The 16,643-nt window shown below is 43.1% G+C and overlaps 1 protein-coding gene across 1 annotated transcript in view; it reads left to right on the top strand.

The window, feature by feature from the left end:
* Window positions 1-1,360: 1,360 nt before the first annotated feature.
* Window positions 1,361-16,643, top strand: part of mtus2a (microtubule associated tumor suppressor candidate 2a) — a 31,979-nt gene continuing 16,696 nt past the window's right edge. The window contains exons 1-3 of the mRNA XM_030793129.1: window positions 1,361-3,286; window positions 3,712-3,982; window positions 9,091-9,294. Of these exons, the coding sequence (XP_030648989.1) occupies window positions 1,361-3,286; window positions 3,712-3,982; window positions 9,091-9,294 (2,401 nt within the window). The remainder of the gene's footprint in view (window positions 3,287-3,711; window positions 3,983-9,090; window positions 9,295-16,643) is intronic.

Here is a 16,643-nt window from a genome sequence, read left to right on the forward strand (position 1 = left end):
AGGAGCAGAGATTTGAAAAATTTAATTACCAGATGAGAATATACTGCCATCTGTCATTCAGCCAGGAAGCCAAAAACATCCTGAAAAGTTTTTTTTTTTTTTTAATTTCCCTTCATCACAATTTCATCTCACTTTCATTAGGCAGACTTGGAAATTGAAGCATTTAAATGGATGTAAATTAGACGCAGGAAATATTACAGTCCGTTAATTGATCTTCATCGTGCGAAGCACCTTGGCTCTGAGGTAATAAAGAGAGGGAGCGTTTGACCAGGCCAGGGTACCAGTTCTCCATCAAGCATCCGAGAGCTCTGCTTGATGGGGGACTAGCGAGTCCGAATTGGATTAGAGTGTCACAGTCCAATCCGCTTTGACACGCACAGCCACGAAAAAGGAGAAGAAAAGGACTAGGGTATAAATGCTGTTATTGTCTGAACTGGGTCTGGATATGTGAGGCCGAGTGCACTCTACTCATTTCCTCCAATAGTTTAGACTTTTGGTGAAATCACTCTCATGTTCTCTCTGATTACAGGAATCATATTTATCACATTTAGCAGACTGAACTCTCATCCTGCGATGATAGGAGACGTGTATTAGGGGGAATAAAGTGTTCTCCTGTCCTTCTTTTACATATAAAAGGACATTTCTGCTTCGAGTATATTTTTGATATTCTCAACACACCTTCAATCACCATCCACAACACATTTATCATACGAGCAAACGCCAATGATCTGACCGAGTCAAATCTGGATTCCTAAACAAAAACAATGGGCCCTTGAAATGTGTCTGTCAGTAATCATAATAGCTTCCAAACCAAGGAGTAAACAATGCAAGGAGAAAGAAAAGATACAGGAAGTTTTTTTTTTCCCTCTGGATCTTTGTGGTATGGAGATGCCAATCCCTATCTATACACCTCAAATCTCAACAGAGATTAAGCTGCCCATCAAGGATTAGACTGTTAGACATTCTTTCATATCTCTATGTTGTCGATTGTTGTCATTTATGTTCGGTGAAGAAATTGAGAATATAGGAATATTAACTGTTTGTAATGATGCTCTTTTTTTATCTGTGCAGGTTTGGACTTTACAAGACCGTACAATTCTCACACATGCAACAAAATGTCACCTGAGAAGCTATTCAAGTGAGAAGAAACAAAACCAACAGCAAAAAACCCTGAAAAGCAGATAAAGCCACAATCATATTGTCGAATGAGGAAAAAAATGTGAAATTAGACTTTTTGAGTCTCTACTCTCTGGCTGCACAGAAAATCTTTAAAAGGCCAGAGGAAGCAGGTGAGGAATAAGTCTTTTAATGGATCAAGGACCATCAGGGAGCTGTTGAGAGAGCCTCAGATTTGTATAACATGAATTTGCAGGGAGAGGTACAAGACCCACAGGACAACCGAAGGGGAGAAATAAAAAACAACAACAAAACAGCTTTGCTGGCTCCTGATGGCGATGCCAATGCCAACCAAATCCCCATACAGGGGCCCCATACAGAGGAGAGAGGCACAGAGGGTGGCAGCCCCCTGCCCCCACTTGTGCCTCAGAATGAGGCTCAGGACAGTAGCATTATTTGGGGGACACATTCCCAGTGCGACGACCCTGAGCTGGAAGAGTTTGAGTTGCTAGAGTGCCAGGAACTAGAGGCTTTCATTGTTGAGAAGAAAAGAGGGAAAAATTGTGAGAACCCCAGAGATGGCACAATGAAAGACTTGCTCCTTGATGGACAGTCTGTGCCTGCTTCCACTTATGTTGCCCCCAGTCTGAAAAGGAGAGACCAGAACGACAACCATAGTACAGAGGGACAGGACCCTGAGGAAAATGTGCAACCTCTGGATCTCAGGACCACGGTTTCTCAGTCAGGGAGAAGAAGAGGCCTGAGGGAAACTCGAAGCGGTTCTGAAAGTAACGTGTTTGTATCCTGCCTTTCAACGGTGCCCAACCTTTCAGGAAGCCTGGCCAGTGCCCTGGACAGTGCTGGACGGTCACAGCCTCTTAGCGCCATTTCTCAGTCCATCCAGCCTACCTCAGCCCGAGGCAGAGGCCAACAGTCTGCCCCAGATCATTCTGTCTTCCCAGTTGAAAGAAGCAGGGAGCAGTCCAGCTATGTGGACCAAAACCACAACTCCACAACACTGCCTCAGGAACTAGGCCCACCACAACACGACCGCAGTCGGCCTCTGAAGAGAGCTTCACACCGAGATGGTTCAATGCAGCTAACCAGTGAAAATGGGAGTCCACCCAATGGGCAGGGTATCAAAGATCAAAGGTCTAGCAAGCTACCTGCCAGAACAGATTATGAGCAGGACAAACAGGGTAATGGCATGTCTTTTGAGCTCAGAAAAAGCCTCGAAAGAGTCCTGCCATGCCGCCGGCAACTTGTACAACCATTCTCTCCTGAGACAGGACAAGGGCTACACTCAGGACAAGTTTACATGGAAACCCAATCAGGATGCCGGCCCTCCTACCCCTCAGAAATAGGTTACAACATCAGCAGCCCACAGTCAGCCCTCAAAGAACCATTGAACATTGACAGTAATCATCAATTTGCCAGCAAAGGCTCAGGAACTCTGTCCTGTCAGCCATCTGGCAGGGAGGCCCAGAGTATTAGGAGGCAAGGTGCACGGGATCGAACTGCAAGCCCTTCCAGCCTGGAGAGAAGAACTCAGTTGAGCCACAGACCCTGTGGAAGCCCTACAAGAGCCCCAACCCCTCCATGCCCAAAAGCCACAGGATCACCACGCAAACATCCCCCATTTTCCCCTGTAAAGACTTTGAACACACGGACACCGCAGCTTGGGTACGGTAGCGTCTCTCAGGGTTACGGCACAGGCCTCAGAACCCCTGTGAAGACCACACTGAACAGCAACATTCAAAAACCTCTCCTCCAACAAGGTCCAAATGAGAAGTCTCCCCCACCCAAGTGCCCCCCAAAGCCCAAAAGTGTTCGGCCAAAAATCATCACCTACGTTCGCAAGAGCCCACAGACGAAGCCCCAGTCTTTGGATGGCCCTTATGAAGTTTCTTCCTTGCCTTCAAGGCTTTCAAACACCTACACCAGCACACAGGCACCCAAAACAGGAGGAGACCCTGGAACAACTGCCATACTCAGTGCCTCCAACCTCTTGTACGACAAGTACCGACAGGAAATGCAAAAGGGTCGGCTGTTCTCCTCCCCCGGACTGGTGGCTTCGGGAATCAAACCTCCCAGCCACACCATGCCCCACAAATTGACCAGCAGGGCAGATAGTTTCTACGGTTCGCTGAACAAGTACCAGCCTGCAATGGTGAGAAGCTTTCTTGGCAAGACAGCAAGAAGGGTGATAACCATTTAATTAAGATATAGAGTGCTCTATATTGTCAGTATGTTCATTTTGTCCACATCCAGATATTTTGTGGAGTACTATTATGTAGGACTTATTAATACTGACTGAACTTGCGTGTTGAAACACCACAAGAACTGAATGATTTAATGCTATGTTGTATTTGAGAGTTTGTGGTAGAACAGCAATATGGCAAATTCACTAACCTCACATGCTCCCAGCAAATAAATGTGATATCTGCTTTTTTAATATTTTAAACTACTAATCTCAATATTTTTCTCTTGCCCTCAGCAAGCATCTGTGTTTAAACGGTCTTTATTGTTGTCTAGAGGACTCTCTGATGTCTTAAGACTCATTTTATTGTTCATCCTTTTCATTTTTCATATCAGACAAGCAGATCTCCAGGCAGCTTTGGGAATCAGGGCCAGGTTCCGGGAGCAGAGAACCCCTCAGGACCACAGACGGGTACACGTGGGACAGAAGGGCTTTTTCGTCCACAGCGGGCACTGAGACCCCAGCTTGGCCTGGGGGCCGTAACCAGGGCCCCATCAACTGCTGCCAAAAACAGGGTACAACTAACAGGTCAGAAGTCACCTTTGACCTTCAGTCAGCCAGTGGAAGCAGTGAACCCGTCCACACAAAGCCATCAGCAACCCTCAGGTAAGATAAAAAATTGATTATAAGATGAACTGTGAGCTGAAAAACATACCAAGAAACATATTATAGTAATAAGATGCAAAGTACTAGACCTCACTTTTCAATTTTCATCAAAAAGATCAACTGATATAAATCTTATCCTTTGCAAACTAGCTTAAGATAAGAAGGAGCTCATTAAAATGTAGTCTCGAAAATTAATTTTGGCATACTTAATACCAAAATCAGTAACTATCACACCAGGCTGTAGAAGACAAGTTGTCTCAGAAAGATAGCCAGAATATGAAAGAGCATGACAGAGAGAAAGAGAGAGGGAGAGAGAGAGAGGGGGAGAGAACATTAAGGCGTTAGTAAAAAAAAAAAAAAAAGAATAAATAATCTGGGAATGCTGCAATCTAATGGTCATCAGCGTAGAATCAGTAATTGAATAGATAAACGTGTCTGAGGCTCTGCTGGTGTGTGTTTTTTCTCTGCTGGCTGCCTTGCTGCCTTGCAGTGCCATCTCTGCTGAGACGAAATTTCATATGCAATGAATGTAAGGACAAAGTTTTTGCTAGTTCTTAAAATTCTTAACTTTTACACTGCCACGCTTTACTCGAGATGACTTTGCCCGTGGAGGGTGGCAAAGTCATTAGATATTATTTCATTCATATTTGATCTGAACAACTTAACCCCCACCACCCAGCACCACCACCACCATCATCATCACCACCTCCACCCCCTCCAACATCACCAACCCTTCATTTTCTGTCCATGGGGCAAATGCTCACTCATATCTGCATACTATTATCATGTTGTATCCTCATCAGAATTCCCATTAATGCATATGGATTGAGTTTCCTTGCTGTTTGGCCCTTGAGGCACTATAAGTCTTTGAAGTGCAAAGCAATTAACACATAAGTAATGTCAGTATTTTCCTGCTGGCATCTCCGCTTAGCACTCTGCTTGTACACTGAATATATGCACTGCATACGTAAATATGCACAGTCATATGTGAGTTCAGTGGCTTGAACACGTTTTTTTTTTTTTTTTCCCCTTTCCTGCTCAAGTTCATCTGCTTATATAGTTAAAAGGTCTGTTTGAGTTGTCACTTCTTGATGTAGAGGTTATGGCTGTGTGATTCGGCCCTTACGGCGGTTTAAAGAGAAATGAACGAAGCAAAATTCTGGAACAGAAATGAACTCCAGAGCTCTTAAATGAAATTGGGGTCTTGAACCCCAAGCATGTGCACTCTTCTCCTGTAGTGGGGCGCTAAGATTAAGGATTTGGGAAAGTGCAGACCAGCATCTGGGTCAGAATAGTGTTGGACAGAGTGAGGTGAGCGTGATTTGGTTGGAACAGTAATATTTACTGTAGTACTATGGGAGCCATAGTGATATGTTTCCTTTTACATACCCGCAGAGGATTATCTTTCCTGTGAACTACTTATTAGTACAGAAATCCTTTTATGACTCGAGAAAATGTCAGACCCGCATTAAATGTTGCTGTTCTCTCTTTGGCTGAGTAAAAGCTAACCTGCCACCATATGAGACAAATAGATATTCTTCAGATATGCACCAGCTTAATCATTTTAAAGTTGTGGTTGTAGAGTGATTTTTTTTTTTACCCTCTTTTCTTTTCCTTCATGCTAAAGGCTGCTTCACAGAACTGGATTAGTAATAAGCATTTCAAGAAGGCTCTAATTGCTTAAAGGATTGGTTGTGTATTTTTGTCACTAGTTCTGAGTGTAATTTTTCAGTGCTTTCCTTGGCTGTCAATGGCTTCTGTTCTCTCAACCGTATTTCTTTCCTCATTCATTCAATTAAGAATGTCCTGTTGAACCGATGATGTTTTGGTGAATGTATATTGTGAAATAATATATTCATGCAATTTAACGCTTGGGGAATTAAATCAATGTGTTTCTCCACATATAGCCATAATTGAAAAAAAAAAAAAAACATTTCAGTCTTTTAGTATTCCTTTCACATGATTTCAACTAAAATTCCCAGATCATGTTTTGGAAGGTAACCCCTTTAGGTCATACATATATATATATATATAAAAAATCCTCTCTTCCTCTAAGAAAATGAGACGGGAAATAAGGAAATTGTTGACATAAATAATTTGTTTGTTCATTGGGGCAGAGATTTCTGACACACGACCATGGAATTGAACTGAAACCTTTATGAGACTTGCATCTCTTCCCTCCTCCACTGCTTAGAGGGGAGATATAGGAAGTGCAGGGCCACATTTATCTTTAATGACCGGGACCCTCACATCGAGGAAAGCTGGGTGCAATTTCATTAAAGACCCTGATGGCCCAAGGGGAGAGTTAAGCACCAGCAGGTTTGATTGGTGGAGATAGCTGTGCAGTGTGGGAGGGGGAAGGAGGAGGAGGAGGGGGGGGGGGGCGTCTGTTCACTGAAGAGTGAGGCTCCTTGGGTAATCATTTGCACAGGTTGTCTCTCTATAGCCACCACTGAGCACAGCCACTGCTGACAGTATGGTCTGATAAGCATCTGAAGGAGAGAAAGAGAGAGAGCAGAGAGAGGAATTCTTTCCTATTGTAGAGTTTTGTCATTCTGTGCAGCACCGTGAGCCTGTAGGAAGCTGGACTTAGGTTGTTTCACCTAACTTTGAGTACTAACTGTGTAATTTTTTTTTTTTTACCAGTCTCTGTGGAAGAGAGCTTGTGCCAAATTAATAAGTGCAAATGCACATGCAAATGCAAATTTGAATAAATAAGGTCCCAGTGCCTTCTAGTGTGTGTGTGTGTGTGTGTGTGTGTGTGTGTGTGTGTTTGTGTGGGTTGGGGGGTACAGACATGATTTATCTCTCCAAGCAGGATGGAGAACATTCCCTCTGACCAACCACAGTGGGCCCATAAATTCACCTGCTAGCAATGATGTATCAGCACGCATATGTGTCTGCACCCTCTTTTTTACACTAACTGCTCCCCCACCCCACACCCCCACACCCCCCTCACCAAAAAAGCCGTAAAACACCACTTTGTCTCCCCTTCCCTCGCCTACAAGGAGAGCAGATTAAAGTAGGAAAAGGATTTTCTGTTCTTTGAAGGCGGTTGTGGCGATGGACTGCCATACAACAGCCCACGTGAGACCATTTCTGTAGAGTCACGGTAAACACTGCTGAGGCTTCAGCTCTTAAGGGATTTGTTTTTTAAGAGAGTGGGAGGGAAAGCTTGGACAGAGGCCGTCCCGCTGCTTCTCTTTGATTTTGTTACAGCTGCACGCACGGTATTTGTCTAAAAAAAAAAAAAAAAGATGTTGTTGTTGTGTGTTGGTAAGCTAAGGTATTGTATGACCTCAAAGGAGATGAACCCTCAAATTTAAGGTCTATAGAACCTTCAGTGTGGGCAAGTCTCTGGTCCTAGAGAAGCCTGGAGCTGTTATCTTCTTATGTCTTAACATGGTGATAACATTTATCATATTTACGATTAACGTTGTGATTAAGACCTGGCTTGTTCTGAGTTGTGGGTTATATCACATTATGGTGCCGTAGTAAAATTGATCTTTATCTTTATATTTCGTATTCCTTATAAATATCCTTTTCGTATTTGACAGCTTCCATTATACTTTAATGTGAATGCTACCTTCTCCTTCATTTTTTTGGTAACATTCTGGATGCACTGGTCAGATCATCACAGAAAACCACCCGCTGTCTCAATTTCCGTCCCAAAACCCTTAGCATCTAAACAGATTAATTGGCGTAAGAATCGGGGGAAAGAGGGTGTCACACACCCTCACACTCTATTTAACCAATGCTCATTCATATTTGAATAATGCATGCAAAAATAAGCTGGAGCTTTACCATTGAACAAGCAGAAGTCTCAGGGCTCAGCCCGACAAGAGCCTTTTTTAATGATCAGTCTCCTGTGGTAATTAAAGGAGAATTGGTCCTTCGTTGAGAACGACCTCCCTGCTGGGCTCCACAGGCACCTCCAAAATGAAACAAACAAACAAAAAAAGAAAAGAAAACAGGAACTGTCCCTTCAGGACCACAGGCGGACTCCAGTATCTTTGCGGACTCCCGTGTGTACAGTCACACAGAATTCATAAATACATTCTCTCGCATGCATTTTCTTACAGAATCCATAAATATGTTTTCCCACTGTGATATTTCAATGTGTTTGTAGTACAGATGCATACAGAGCTCACGCAAAAAAAAAAAAAAAAGGAAAAAAAAATCAGTTAGAATTGACATCACTGTGTTTTTTCCTGCTTGCTTGTTTGTTTTTTGTCACTAATACAAATGTCTTTCGTTTTATGCTTTTGATATTTGACGCGTGCTACTTTGATTTGATTTAATGTATGCTCACTGCAAATCTCCAGTCCTTGGATGACACTGGACACTGAGATAAACGTACAGGTCTGAGGGCTTACTTTATGTTTAATTTAAGGTGGCAAACATTTAAGGCAGCATGCCTTGGGGGAAGCTTTGAGCTTTAGTGCCTTGTTTAGGGAAACTGTGGCAGTGAACCATTGTACAGAACCAACTGGTCCTTGTTGTTTCCCTCATGGCTACACCATTATAGCTTTATCTGTGGTGGGCACCTGTAGTGCTAGATATATAAACGCTACATTTCTGAAGACGGAGTCATTCCTTACAGAACTACAGATAAGAGAGAGAGAGGGAGAGGGAGAGGGAGGTAGAGGAGAAATTCAGTCTCATTATACAGTATTAAAGAACGGTGTGCTTGTCTGGGAGCTGATGAATGGTTGAAGGGAGCAGTGGTTTCCACAGGCCAGTAGCTGGTCTCTTTATAGAGGGATTTTACAGTGGCTGAATCAGGGCCCTGTTTAAATCGGCTCTATATGTCTCACAGGAGAGAATGGTTTAAAAAAAAAGTCCCCTGTCTACTCAGCTTCTCTAGGAAAGATCATTTCAGGACATGGACCACTTTCAGGGAAAAATCTAGGTCAGTTTCAGGAGATGGCTTCCTACGTATATGTGGAGGTGTGTTCTAAACATCAACAAACAGCAGTTGCTTTTTGAAGGCTACATTATTGCCTTTGTGACGTATATTTTACTGTCATAGAGTATCTTTTACAGGAGTTTCCTTCAGCAGTTCTGGTCGATATTTCACTCACATGTCTCGCCTCTTCCTTTCACAGACCAGAGGAAAACTACCCCAGGTCTGGCTACAAAATCTCAGCTGACCAAGCCAGCCCAGACAGGTTTACGACCCCCAGGCTTCACCCGCCTGCCCCCACCCCGACTGGCCGCCTTCGGTTTCGTCCGCAGCTCCAGCGTGTCCTCGGTGTCCAGCAACCACTCCATAGACAGCACTCGTAGTGACCCCTGCCGACCCGCTTACCGTGAGTCATGAACATTCACGCAACGTTTTTTCACACAGAATATAGGTCTGTAACGACGCATTTGTGCATGTGTACCCGCACAACAACATAACATAAACAAACAGTTTTGCTCTAGTTAGTGCTTAGAAATCCATATTGGTTCATATATAAATTGTATGCATTTTCTCATGTATATTCGTGTAGATGTGTGATGGTTAATGCCTGGAAGCGTAATTGGGAATGGTTCTCTCTTGTTTGCAGTATCTCCTCATCCTCAGAGGAATACCCTTTGTTTAAACACCATTTCAGCCTCAGCTCTCCTGAATTAATTATCGCGCAATTTGCAATATTTTCCTCTGACTCCTCCCAGATTTTTAGTATAAGCATTCCCCAGTTCATAATCTCATTATGTTCATTTGTATCGTTACTGTCGTCTGATTGGCCACAGATCTATCACAGAGATTAAGGTTAGAACGTTAGCTTAGAAGCAGTTACAGCTTTCCACACTAGACAATGCTAAGACAAAACGACTAAGTCTATGTCAGTGCTATCTTAGAACAAGGTCTCCTCCGTTTGTTGAACTAGACAGACTCCAAGCTTCATCTTGTCCATTAACAGCCAGTGGATGCTGACCAACCGTTGTCTCCTAGCTTTTCCAGAGTGGACCTGAGTTTGTTATACAGCATTTTCAGACACGCTGACGTAGATGTTGCATTTCTTCAAAGGGGGAAAAAAAAGCTCTCTGGAAAGTGATGACTGGTTTTCGTGCATGTGTTTTTAATGTGACCTACATAAGTAATGCCACTTCCTCTTCCCCTTAGTTACAGTTGACGTAAACGCCCGCTCCGATGTCTAGATTGGAGTGTGTCACATGGCTTCTGTTATATCATTGCTTTCATATAAGACGTGAGGAAAGAGGATCCCTTAACACCAAGGCCCCACGTGAATGTGGAGCAAAGAGGAGCCCAAGGCTAGAGAGGAGGAGAGAGGGAGAGAGGGAGAGGAGTAGGAGGAGGAGGTGTAAAAAAACAAAAAACAAAAGTGGTATGGTGGTTAATACATAGCTGGCTGGGTTGTGTACTAATTGTAGTCAGGGCACAAAACCTTTGAAGTAAAGGCTATAAACTTCACACTCCAGGACTTTTAGTACGCTTGAAAGACCTGTAATCGTCACAGCATATGTCAGCCTTGTTCTGGTTGAATTTTTTTGTCAAGCTTTGTTTTTTTGTTTTTTTTGTAGGGGGGGGGGGTTGGGCTGTTTTATTTCATTTCCACATCAAAGCTTCCTATGCTATTTATTGCCGATTCCTCTTAGCGCTGTGGTCGACACAGCAGGCTGTGTACCAAAGCAATCAGTCGACAGACGTTCTTTGACATAACAGGGAGTCTAGATGTATTTTTTCTGTTCTCCCTACATTCTCTGCAAAAAGCGGAAATGTGTTGAGACATAAATGAATGTTATTTGATTCCTTTTTTTTTTTTTTATGAGGAAATCTCATTACGATCCATCGCTAAGCGTCTCTGTGGGCCAATTTTCCAAATGAAAATGAGTGTGGCCTACCACTGACTTATTGATACAGAGTAGCAAGAAAACGAGGTTGAAGCAGAATTACCCAGTGCTTACAGAGTTAAACTGACTGATTTGCACATTTGTACAACCTTCTATACTTTTTATGAACAGCAGCCCAGAGCAGGTGGGAATTTTCACATTTAAACTGATTTGAAGGGGCTGTCGTCCTCCTGAGAATACAGATGTCTGTTTTGACCACCTGTCCTCTTAAGTAAACAAGGACGTTTGCAAGACACACATGGGCCTCTATTGAAATCCTGTATAATGAGAGAATGTAGCTTTAGGGTCATTATTCTAATAGTCTGAAATATTGACGCAGGTCTCCTGGAGAAACCAAGCTCTCCAGAGACCGTCCAGTCACTGACTGAGAATTGGTTTATTAGATCTAACTGATGGAAGGAGCCCGTTGTAATTGGCTAAACAAGTTTGAATTGGAGAGTGTGAATTATGGTGGGCAAATACCGCTGGATTGATTGAGGTGTCATTAGCGTTTGAAGAGCCATAGACATTCTTAGCATCCAGTCAATATTTGCCTCTTTATTTTTTCTTAAATGGGAAAGTCAAAGCATCTCTCTGCTTAGCATACTCGGTTTATAATAAATTGCATGCTACCCTCGTCAGTGAGTTGCATGGATCTTCACCACATGCATCAATCCATCTTATCCCAAAGGGTTTGCAAAATTAAAGAGTTAAAGTGAATCAATGGAGAACAAAAAGACTTTATGTCTCTGATGTGAGAAGGAAGGCCAACACCTGACACCAGAATCAGGGTTCAGTCTCTATAGATATTTGAATTCAGCATCCATTCAACATCTAGACGTGGAGGTCCGTCTAGTTGTCCAGTTCAGTCCGGTTTCTGTATTTTAATCTATTTTTGTCAAAGATCACACTATAATGGCAGCATACCACAGAGATCAGTGGTACAAAACAAACCAAATGTCAGGGAGGGAAGTGAAATCAATGCTTTTTGATCTCTTTCAATTCCCTCTCTTCCTCTCTCTCTCTCTCTCTCTCTCTCTCTCTGTCTGGCACGGGGGTTGTTCTCTGCAGTACAAAAGCGCATAGCTAGTGTGGGATTTGTTTAGGTGTTCTTTTGAACAGGAGAACTCTGTTTGAAGCTTCGCCCTCTTACTGTGCAATGTTGAAAGGCTCAGGCACCGTTTGACCTTAACGAACAGTCGGCGATATAGCTGCTTTATTGGACCAGCAAGGGCATACAAGCGTCCAAACCCTCAATCAGAACTTAAATGTATTGCAAAGGGGTGGGAGAAAAGCACAGAGGGAGAGATGAAAGAGAAAAAGAAAAACAGAACCTATAGAAATCTCATAATGGATCTCACAGGATCTCGTTGTCGTTCTATATTCTCTCCATATTTCTCCGGTTGTGTGCGTTCCCTTATTCCCTTCTCTCAATCGAAGTGTAATTTATCTTCAGAGATTGCTAGCTGTCCCCTCTCCGTTTTTTTTAGGCCTGACAGAGGCAACAGATTGACGGATGTGGTCTCCCACGAAGGTGTCGGGAGATTACGGCAGAGGCTCATTCGGTTTTGCACTGTTCACCTTGTTGCTTGGGGAAAAGTCTTCTCATATCGAGCAGTGGTCTGTCATTGATCACCTCAGAGCAGCCCGACACGCGTAAGCGAGCAGACATGTTCGGCAGCTCGCTGGCGTCCGTGCACATCTAAGTGCTTCGACGACCCCTCAGAGAGGTCTACCTCATCGCTTTCTCGAAATCGACTCCCGTCACGTGTCCATCATGTCAGCATGAGGATCAATACACACCTTTGGGATGTCAGGAGAGATGATGCAGTCTCAGTGGATACTTGACTTCTTTGTCAACAAAAAAATATGTAAAAATATTATGTAACCAAAACATAACATTTTATACTTAGTATAATTTTCAGACAGTTCTTATTTTACAAATCTCTGAGTTTTTGCTTAATTTTGGAGCCATTTGAGCGACTCAAATGTATTTAGTTGGGGTTTTTCTTTCGTGGGTGGAGGGGGTGATTATAGCATCTCTTGCATAAAAGACATCCACACACCCACTTGTCTCACCCTGCTCTTCACTGCAGCAGGAGAAAAGCGCTAGCACAGAGAAAACCCTGCTGCAGCCGTGTAAGACAGAGAAGACAGAAAGTGACCTTGAGACTAGGTGATACCGCCTTAATTGATTTTCAGAAAAGCACGTGGGACAAAGTGCCTGTATGACTGAGGGGTCGGGATGTCAATCCATAAGAAATTGATTATCTGATAACACACTCCTGCTCTTTGGCACCGTAGCAAATATCCATACCAGAGATAATGAATATTCTGAAGAGTCTGGGGACACACTCAGTATTGGTTTATTTCACATTATGAGAAATTGTAACTCAAACTGATGTCAGATTGGAGTAGATGATGGTAAATAAGGACAGATAATGAGACAGCTAATGGTAAGGAATTAAATAATTGCGCCCTAGTTTGTAAAGGGGTGCGTATCCAGAGCTGCTCTGCCCGTTCAGCCAGTAATCTGAGGTCAGCTACTAACCCCAGAGTGTTGTATCTGAAATAGTCTTTGACAGCATATGAAAGAATAAATGAATGAGTGTCATACGTAAGAAAGAGGAGAAACTGAAAGAGAGGGGGAGAATGGGAGCGGAGTGTTGACGTTAGGAGAGACAGAAGCGGAAAGAGGCGGCAGAGAGAAGGTGCGAGGGAGCGTGAGGAGAGACGGAAAAGGCGGCGTGTTCTCCCGCGGCGAGGAAGGCACGGTGTGAACTCACATGCCAACGTTCGGATCAGCCCTGTGAGTCATGCTTACGGCTGAGAACAGATGGCTCCTGCCTCCCCACACGCAACACACACATTTCAATAAGCTCATTAGACCAAGCAGAACCCGGTCCACGGCCAACAGGACTTCAATGACTCGGACCTCGTACTCATCCGCTGGTAGAATTCAACCAGGACCTTAATTTGACATTTGGAAGTGCACATAGCATGTGCTATGTCAGCCGATAGCAATGTTTAATAACGTGCTCTTGCTGAGTAAATTAATAAATCTTTTTGAAGTCATTTCTATATGTTATTTTGAATGTATGTGCTGCCACAGCGAGCTGCAGACCTTTGGGGTTTTTTTTAATTAGAGGCTCGTATGTATGAGCTCTGTTCAGCTGGTGATGATGGACTGGCAGTTTCTGCTTCTGTGATGCAGACTTCCTCATTCTCTCTCTCTCTCTCTCTCTCTCTCTCTCTCTCTTACTTGTCCGAACGTCTTTTAAGTCCACTTGTGCCAAAAGTTTTCAAGAGAAGCTTTTGCTTACTTTTGGCTGGCTCCACTCTTGTTTGCTCTGGTTAGTTTTTGCTCGTTAGTTTGTTAGAAAAGTGCTCTCTCTCTCTCTCTCTCTCTCTCTCTCTCTCCCTTAAAAAGACATGCACACGCTCACTCTCTCCCGCTATTTCTTTCTTTCTTTTTCTGCACAATGTCCATTCTCTTTTAAAACCCTGCGGTAGTTCAGTATCAAGCTGACTCACAGCCTCATACCAAAGAGCTGTGCTCTGTCAGAATGAAGATGGTACATCTTGTCTCTAACTCTATCTCTTTTTGGGATCCTGTGTTCCTCCCCTTAATTGCTCATGCTCTATCACATGCTCAAACTAGTGAGGTTTAGCCGGCCCGCAATAACATTTAGCTGGTTTTCGATGCTATTGCACAAAGGTAGTCTTAATACAAAGAAAAAAAAGAAAAAAACACAACACATTAAAGCACCAACAACCCCCCACAACCCACCCCACCCCCCCCCCCCCCTAAAAAAAAAAAACCAAAAAACAAAACAAAAAAAAACAAAACCTGGAAGCCATTAACTGGATCAATTGAAAACACTAATTTGTTTCTAAGACTAATTATTTCGAAAGACAAGTGAATCTGCGCAGTCTCTGAAGTGCCAGCCTTTCTGTAAGATCCCTCTCTTTCATCACCAGCATCATCCACGTCTTTCTGGGCTCTATCACTGCAGTAATCAGAAAGCATTTTCCTTTCCTCAGATCATCTTACAAGGACATAGGAAAAAAAGGTCTTCATACCACAAATTGGTTACATCTACTCATATATTCATTGAGAGACGTCGGAGCAAAGACGCTGGATTTAATCTTCCTCTTGGACATCGATCTTCTGTTCTGTTCCTCTCCTACTACATACGGTCTAGTGTTTATGGTCAAGATTACAGTGCAAATGTGCTCACAGGCATACTTAAAAAAAAAAGGCTAAAAGAATCCAGGAATCCAGTAACTAAACATCAAAAGATAATATTCAATAATATAGCATACGAGTGATAAAACCAGATAATCAGGTAAAATAGATTTAAAAAGTTAAACTGCAGGATATATACAGTATATACTGTATATGTATGTGTGTGTGTGTGTGTATAATACAAAGAAAAAAGAGCAAACAACTTAAACAAAAAGGTGGTAGCGAGGTCATAGATAAAAACCTTACTGAAAGCAAGAAAAGAAGGCCTTGAAGTCTTGATTCTTCTCTTATAAAAGTGTCAACAGCTTGTGATAACTAAATACGTTGTATAATATCACAGTAATAGTTGTGTCTGCAGTGAGAATAGGTTGTACGTTGAAAGCTTTGTCAGAACCAGATGAGAGTTTAAGCCTTGAGAGTGAATACAGGGGACTGGTAGAACAGATCTCCTGTCCCCTACCTGAAAATAGTTCCCGTGATCAGCTCCAAATCTCTCTCTCTCTGTCTGTCTCTCTCTCTTTCTCTCCCCTGTCTTTCTCTTTCTCTCTCCCTCTCTCACATTCAGTTCTATTATAGGTCAGATTAATTACCCCCCCCCCCCCCCCCCCCCCCCAAGAAAAAGCAGGTAGGTTGTTGTATGGATTAGAAAATACTCAGCATCCCATCCCCTCCTCTGACTCTGAAGGTTGTGTGGGCTTTTGGAGGTTTTAGAAGAAAGCATTTGGCCTTAATAGGAGCTGAGGTGGGGAGAAAGCTTATACTATACTTCCCCCAGCATCCAAACCCTCTCATTTCCCATCAGCGATGTTTTTTATCCATTTTTTTCCCCCCTTCACAGCTGCAATGTTATCCTACTTAAGCCTCTCCTAAACTGCCAGCGTGATGACAGAGTTTCCCAGACTTGTTTGAGTGAGTGAGTGATACAGCAACCTCAATACCGAAATTCTCCCACCGTACCCCCTTCTGACCCCATTTCACGTTTCAGCACACTTAGCTCGACTCAGAACCGCAGTCTACAAGGTCAGCTGGATGCCAGGATGGCACGCCAGGTTCTGCTTTTTGACAGCTTGTCATGACTTTCGGGAGATTACGGGTTTACATTTAAATTTACGATCTTATTTGGATCCAGAGCAGCTTACAAAAAAAAGTGCACAGAGTTTATCTCTAAAGGGATGTAAATGTAGGCTCCTGCATCCTCCAAATCTCAAAAGTGAATGCGATAGTAACACCAGCTCCTGGAGAAGTTCAGTGGGAGTACTAGGAACACAGCTAAAAAGAAAAGCGATAGTGTAAGTGATACACCGCACATTCAAACGCTATACAGTCAAACAGTAAACAAAAACGATAAGGGAACTATACGGTACAGTATGTGAGGTTCACGACCTGAACTCCAGATGATTATTAATTTCGCATTAAACTACATTTGATCATTTCAGTTTGACGGTTTAGGATGTGTTGAAAAGACAGAAGCCTTGTTAGCCAGCCTGTTTTTTGACGCTGTTTCAGTAGATGCCTGAGGGCCCTGTCTGCTGTTCAGGTTGACGGCGCAGTGTTGTTGCAGAGACTTCGCTT

This window comes from Chanos chanos, chromosome 15, assembly GCF_902362185.1.
Source record: "Chanos chanos chromosome 15, fChaCha1.1, whole genome shotgun sequence".
Lineage (NCBI taxonomy): Eukaryota > Metazoa > Chordata > Actinopteri > Gonorynchiformes > Chanidae > Chanos > Chanos chanos.